The 7,882-nt window shown below is 38.9% G+C and overlaps 1 protein-coding gene across 1 annotated transcript; it reads right to left on the bottom strand.

Moving 5' to 3' along the window:
- Positions 1-5,544: 5,544 nt before the first annotated feature.
- si:dkey-85n7.8 (cytochrome c oxidase subunit 8B, mitochondrial) lies at positions 5,545-7,882 on the bottom strand. The gene is made up of 2 exons (XM_013138642.4): positions 7,617-7,882; positions 5,545-5,820 (listed from the first exon to the last, which is right to left on the bottom strand). Exons 1-2 carry the CDS (start codon positions 7,734-7,736, stop codon positions 5,704-5,706), a joined length of 237 nt encoding a protein of 78 aa, XP_012994096.1. The 5' UTR covers positions 7,737-7,882; the 3' UTR covers positions 5,545-5,703.

The raw sequence follows: 7,882 nt of genomic DNA on the forward strand, positions 1-7,882 counted from the left end.
CCAAAATGTTCCACTTCTTAATAAGTGATTGAACAGTACTGATTGGCATTTGCAAGGCTTTGGATATCTTTTTATATCCTTTTCCATCTTTATAAAGTTCCATTACTTTCCATTGCCTACGTCTTTTGACAGCCATGCTCCCCATGGCTCAGTATCTAGCCTGCTCAGTGCCATCAACGTGAGAGCCAACAAACTCATTGACTCTTTATACACAGACACTAATGGCAATTTAAAAAGCCACAGGTGTGGGAAATTCACCTTTAATTGCCTTTTTCACATGTGTGTGTGTCACCTTGTGTGTCTGTAACAAGGCCAAACATTCTAGGGTATGTAAACTTTGGATCCGGGCCATTTGGGCGATTTCTGTTATCATTATGATTTAAAAAGGAGCCAAACAACTATGTGATAATAAATGGCTTGCTTTAAGCTTGATCACTATGCTTAAAGAAAAAAATAAAAAATTGCATGTTCAGTCATATTTTCAAAATCAATCACAAAATGTCACAGTTTCTGCCAGGGTGTGCAAACTTATGAACTCTAAAGTGCCATTCCAACAAATGTTAGGGTTAGGAATAAGTTCAAGTATTTTATCCCAAAACATTACCATATTCGTCCTGCAATAAATCCTTCCGCACTGTCTTAAAAGGGTCTTAAACAGCGCTGGGTATCATTTCTGACTATGCTGCCCTAAAAATAAAGACTATACCTGAGAGTAGAATCATATTTCACACTGATGGAAACATTGGTTTGGGATCTCCTAGCAAGACCCTCTGAACCCTGCTGTTATGAGTTCACCGTTCCTGAACCTGAGAAAACCAGTACAAGGCAGTACCAAGGGAGATGATATATTGATTATATTTCCTCATCACAGACTATACACAAGGCTGACAGGTCAATACACAATATATACAGGGGTGTATATATTGGGGGGTGATGATGTTGCAGACAGGTCAATTTGACCCCACCAGAAAATGCATTGACTCTGACCCCTACAATATGCAATACAAACCTACACCCTTGACCCGTTGTATCAAGAGCATGTATATAGGGGCAGTAGGGTAGCTTAGTGGTTAAGTTCATTTATAAATGTATTAAATTATGTAAAAACACAAAACACATTTAAATGTTTGGATGTACCAGAGGAGTGTAAATAATAAATGGACCCTAGTCTAATGGTAGACTGTACTGAGTATGGGCTTAGCTACCTGTTGATTATCTAAGATCAGTACTTAACAGAATTGATCTGGTTTCCTATTCATTCTAATTTGATTGAGGTTTCCCAAGGAAAAATAGGTGAACACGACATTATCAAAATGGACTTGTATTTATATTCATCAGTTCAGAGAAAGTTTAAACATAAAGTGGCCTCCTCTATTCAACAGCACAGCCTGCGTGGTTATGTTTTCAACCATCCTCCTTCTGAAATAAGTTCAGTTCGGAGCTAATCCTTTTATGGTATATGCTTTTGTAAGCCAAGTTGAGCAGTCAGAGGGACGTGGCTGGGGAAGCGCTTCCTCTCAAAACTGCTGTCCTTTCCCTTTAAACCCAGCTCAGGACGGACAGTAGCAACTAATGAAAACAAACCACAATCCCTAAGAAACAACAATCAGTCCAGCCGCATTACAAACATATACGCAGCCTATTGAAACATCCTTAAACCTACTGACATGGTCAAACAAACAAAACAAACAGACATGGATAGCACAGTGTGGGAAGAGGAGCAACAAAGAAGAAATTACAATTTTGCCTGATGCGTGTTCGTCACAAGCCTGGAAAGCACAGAAAACCTTACAACATCAACCTATACTGCCACCTGAGAGCAACAAATTCTGTCACATTTTCCGTCTTTTTTTTGATGAGCAGTGGAGGAAAAGGGGTGGAAGAGAAGAATGGGGGTCTCTCCCTTTTCTGATGGTCCATGGGAGCTTCCGTCCCTCTGGGCTCTCACACTTGACTTATGTGACCTCCATCGCAACATTATTGCAGGCCCTCTCTACGCGTTCATGCTGTCACATTGTCCTTTGCATCATTTCTTTGCGGTTGACACTGAACAACGTTCCTCCCAGCCCTTTTCTGACACCTAGGCAGTGACACATCTCTGTGTTCCTGGCCAACGTTTCTGCTGAGGAGAGCCTGATCACTCCAAGACCTCTCCATCACAGTTGACAACCCCATGCTGCCCCCCCTCCCAGAGCAAAATGAACCTTAGTGTGAGCCTGGACAAGACTCATTCTTTACGAACAGCTAAGCGCTGACATCCTCCAACAGGTTCACACACTTAAACCAAGGCAGTTTACAGAAGCAGTTGGTTTTCAGATACCAAGCCTGAAACCCAAAAGAGCAATCATCAACTAGAATCGATGCACACTGGCTTGGGGGAAAAAACACAGTAGGGTCAAAATCTAGGTAGAAACCTAAGGAGATGTATTCTGACGGGTGGCCTATCCTCTTCTGGCTGTGCCGTGTGGAGATTAGATTAGAAATTAGGTTTATTGCCATTTTGGACCACATCAATGTTTTCAGTTCAGATGCCCAGCAGGGCAGTAAATACAGATGGGCAGTGTGTAGAGTCTGAAGGCAGAATCCAGATCAACTGTACGACCATGTTAGTCAATGTGTACAGGTTTTTATAGCAAAGCAATGGGAAGTGTCTCTACCGTTAGGTTATGTTAAAACCTTTCAATCCTTACTGGTCGCTTTGTTCTGAGTCCCTCTGTTCTTTTGACTGTCCATAGAAAGCACATGCGCAATTGTATGGAATAAACGTTTCCACATGTTAACTTTGGGATGTGGAGATTTTATTGTGGGCCCGTGAGTCTTTCACTGATGTTCAATAGAAATATAAAGAGACTACCATTTTTCACTGTCTCGTTCATGCAGTCCGTACGGATACAAGAAATGCACTCCCAATGTATCTTTACACTGTTGTCTTACCAATAGAACAACAGTCATCTTCACTGGTAACAGGCAAACACTCCAGGGAAAGCTTCATTAGTATTTTGGATACAGTTCTGACGATATGTCTCTTTCAATTATGCTTAGGCTGAATTATTTCTCTTAAATTTCCATATTTAGGTTATAAAGCGATGCATTGAAATGTCATGGACTGTGCATCCCTCAAATTATTGGAAATACAGTGTGTTAAAAAAAACACTTCAGGCTAACGTAAATGCCCACAATGCGCAGTAGATCAACTTCTGAGTGTGAATATTATTTGCATGTAATTTATGATGTAGTTTATGGTACCAGTGTTTGGCAAAGTTGCCCCAAGACAGTAATATTGGCTTAGCTTTGTATTTTCCCTACTAATCTTACATTAGTATCCACCTTAGTTGAAAGGAAGAAAGCTAAACTGGGAGAGGATGTGATGGAAAAGAATATGTACTGCCAGAGATAGTGTTACGAAATATGTTTGTTTTCATTGCCAGCCCTCAGTAAATAATGGTCAATCTCATAGGAAACAAGCTAATACTACAATCCATTTACCAGGAAGTAAACATCCTTCAAAAATCCCTTTGCAAATCGCATACTTATCATAAGCATTCCCCTCCCTTCGACTTCTCCAAATGTTATTGTGTTTGGATACTGATCAACACAAAAAATACATATTATGCTTTCATCATAAAATATATATTTATAACACATTTCCATAATGGTAAAGTGGAAAATAAGATCCGCAAATAGTTCTAAATGAATTACAATTATAAAACATAAAATAATTGATTGCCCTTGTAATCACCCCCTTTGAAAATGCCTCACATGTATGAGCTGTGGTGCAAACAAGTCTTTTACAAATGCAGTTGAATGAAGTTCACCTGTGTGCAATGAAAGTGTTTCACATGATTTCAGGTTAAATACATTTGTCTTTAAAGTCCCACAGTTGGTTGGTACAATTATAAACAAAAACCACATTGTGAGCATTCAAAGCAAATCCGGAATGAAAGATGAATGAAGGATGCCACTGTTTGTTGCACTAAATGTTCAGACAGTATCTGGAATAACAGCAAAGACAAAGTGACAAGCTGTGCTTTTGTTATGAGGCAGGATTCGACACAGGGCCCTTTGAATAACTTATTTGATGCTTTAGTCCTGTTAAAATGTTATGGTCCAAATAAGATTAGTAAATGCATTGTTCGTTTATATGTGTTTCACAAGGCAGGAATGACTCAATATATCCAGCTACCAGTGTCTTTCAAATCGACTACATATACAATTGAATTGTAGTGCAATTGGTACAATCTTATAAATTTTTATACAAGATTGGTCCAACATGGAGTCTTCCATATCTAAATATTAGTCATATGATGATGGCTTATATGACTCACCCAATGCCTTTCATAAATCATAGTTGAAGACATTCCGAACATTTTGAAGTCTCATTTGGACTAACTTACTTGATGCTTAAAGATGTAGCATGCTGGAGCATTCCCGCTTGAGCTGAGGACTAAATACCCACTAGATGCGTGTCGTTTTAATAAATTACAAAACAGTTATAGTTTGTAAACAGATATGTGTAGTTGTAATTCGAAAAAGTGAATTACACATCAAAATTATATATAAACCTTATGCTTTAGTTGCCTGTAGGAAACCACCCCCATGTGTTCTCCTTTTGTACTCTATTTGCTCCTCAAAACATGAAATTTGAGAACAAAATCTGAGAACAAAAAGATTTGAACCAAAAATGAACCTTCTGTAAACTTCCACCTACCTGAAGTGGAAATGTCCCATAGCCAACATTACAGGGTAACACATTTTTTTTTGGCATTGGGACTGGCTTATCTGATCTCAAATGAGGTGTTAAACAGTTTGTTTTCCCTCGTCCCACTGTAATAAACATGACCCAAGGTCAGGCGTTGTCCTGTACATGTTGTTGTTAAGAGAATTATCAAGGAAATCTGGATTAGGTTTAATTTCCTGCATGAACATCACCACAAAGACCACCCAAGTAGAGATGGGGGGTGTGGAGGAGTTGATATAGGCTGGGGTGATGTGATCTGTTTTAGGATTCTGTCTCCCATCTCTGTGAATTATCTGTGTATTCAAACAGAGCCATACATTCACGTCTGTCAGGGGGTGAGGAAGTGAACACTTCAACCAGACAATATCTAGAGAATGTAGGACTGTCTTCAATAGTTTTGGGGGAAAAAGGTTTTACCCACAAAAGCCATGGCCCTTCCTTTCTCTTCTAGTTTGGTTCTTACAAACAAATTGACATAAATCCATTATGCATGTGTATAATGCATATAAAGTCCCACTTGCATAATAGTAACCATAATTCCTTTGAATTCTGCACTGAACAGACACAGACAGACGTGACTAAAACTCCATACATTTATTGATGATGGCAGATAGTTTGCAGTTTAACAATGTGTCATTGCAATTAGATGACATTAAGGGCCATATTGATGTAACTACTGCAAAAAAACAAAATATTAAAAAAGAAAAAGAAGAAAAGAAGACACTGCACACTCCCCTCATGACACTGAAATGTCATCAATTGTATTTTCAATATGTATGTTATTAACCAGTGATTATTATGGACAATTAATATTTGTGTGTGTTGTTCATTGTTATACAGTAGTAAGTTACAATAATTGATAGCATAGTGGCCAATGCATTGGTTATAGCTGTGGTATGTAGCGGGACCTCAGATGTGGAGGGAGAGTGTGTGTCTTTGTGAACAATAATCCTAACTCTTCATCTTTATGATGGTCTTGATGAAGGGCGTGGTCTTTGGCGGTACTCTGGAAGATGGTGCATGATCCAGCCGGCCGGAGCAAGCAAGGCGACAGCAAAGACGGACATGATAAAGAAGCTTTGCTGTGAGGGAGGAGAAGAGACAGAAAATTAGAGATCTGAGGAGCAGATGGAAGATAAGATACACAGTCATGATTGCATTTAAACCCTCAAAAGTAATTAACTTATATTACACTGTAATTAAACCCCTGTCAAAATGTCTGTGAGATTGTTACTAACATATTATGGATTACAAAAAAAATGTACACAGCCCAAGAGGTGCCCAGGCAGGCTGCATCGATCAGACCAACCTTCACCAGGACATACATTCTTTCCCAGACAGCTAACATAAATTATACAATAGAAACCCTTTCAATATGTCTGTCTCAACCCTGTATGTCCCTCACTGTGGAATTATTAAATAGTAAAATGTGTTGTTAAAGGGATAGTTGGCAATGAGTCTTTAAGCCTACCTGTAGACCTCCAGTCATAGATCTGTCATAGATAATGAATATCAGCATTGGCTTATGAACTCACCTCAAACTAACTTCATACTTGATGCACATACATAAAATCTAACGAAGTAGATGAATTGTATATCTGCCCTCCCTAAAATGTAGTTTTTTATGGAGTGGGCTAATTACACAATAATAATAAAAGAGCAAGCCTGAGAAAAGGATGGGAACCCAGGTGCTGTACAGACTACAAACTGTACAGACTACGGTGACACAGAACTGACTAATGCACTTTCAGAATAGCATCAGAAAGACACAGAAACTTTATGTTGGTTAAATATTTAATGTTTAAGGGATCCATTTCTTAAAATCATTCCCTTTGGTAGTTTCAGTAAAATGGTCCTACTATATTAGCATATTGGAGTACCACGCATATTATGGCTGACTGTATTCCTTGCCACTTTGCCACCGTTTTTGGTATCACAGAAGAGAAGATGGATTAAGTCATATTAAAATGTGTTTTATGAAGAGAGATGATATTCACTTATGAATATATGAACATGCATAGGACATAGGAGTTATTCTAATACAACATTGATTAAATCTGCTTGAAAAGTGACAGTAGGATTATTGTGGGCTGCATTTTAAAACATGAAAATGTTTTAAAATTCAACAAATAGCCAACATACAAAGCAATTGAAAGCAACTATAATAACTGCAGTGTTTGAGAGCACACAGAAACATAGACATGGTGGAAAAGACATGGCATGACACAGAAATATAAACATTTACTCAGTGTCCTTATCAAATCTACAGTGTGGTTATTCTGGTGTATCTACAACACAACCCGAAGACAAACATGATTCAATCTCTCTTATAATCTCTCAATTAAATTTAATTGCATGGAATGTTTGTGGTAGGACAAATAAGATGCTGGCCTGTCCATCTGGTAAAAACAGTTATGGACAACACACCCTTAGAAGACCAATTATCACTTCAATGTTTGAGATTCCTGTTATGGTAATGTGATTTTATATTAAAGAATGATTGCTTAGTTCTGGAATAAAAAGCAAACTCTTTGAATCCATCAGGAATGTGTTTTAGTGTCAGAATAGGTTGAATCTGTTCTAGGAAGCATCCCTTAAGTGTGTTCATTATTATCCATAAGTTGATCTCTCAAGTTTAAAACAGGATGGTAGAGAAATGTTTTACTTTCAGCTAGTTTCTAGCTACCAGTCTGGAAAAGACATTGCCCAATGGAAATTGTAAATATTCTGGAACTGCTTTTCAGTTCTGTCTTTATTGAGGTATGGGAAACTGTATCTGACTGAAAACAGAAGAAATAGGGAAGGGACATAGATTGGGGTACAATTTAGAGGGAACAATCTACTATGTGTCCAGAGATTCTCTCAGTGCAAGACTCACCCCAGGTCCAATCTTGGTCTTGGGCGGCTTGCTATAGATGCTGGACCGCCTCTCCTGCAGGATCATCTTAGCGCGAACCAGAAACAATGCCTGGGGGACCCCCCTCAGGACCATGACCATCCCCACAGATGTTGGGTCCGTCCAACGAGCCTGTATTGCGTTTCTTGGGATTTGTGTCTAGATGAAGGGGGGTCAGTGCAGGCAGCTCTTGAGCTCTGGATCCCAAGGAGGTTTCCCGGAGGGATCCTGTGAAATAGAGCCAAGGA

Source organism: Esox lucius, chromosome 18, assembly GCF_011004845.1.
Source record: "Esox lucius isolate fEsoLuc1 chromosome 18, fEsoLuc1.pri, whole genome shotgun sequence".
NCBI lineage: Eukaryota > Metazoa > Chordata > Actinopteri > Esociformes > Esocidae > Esox > Esox lucius.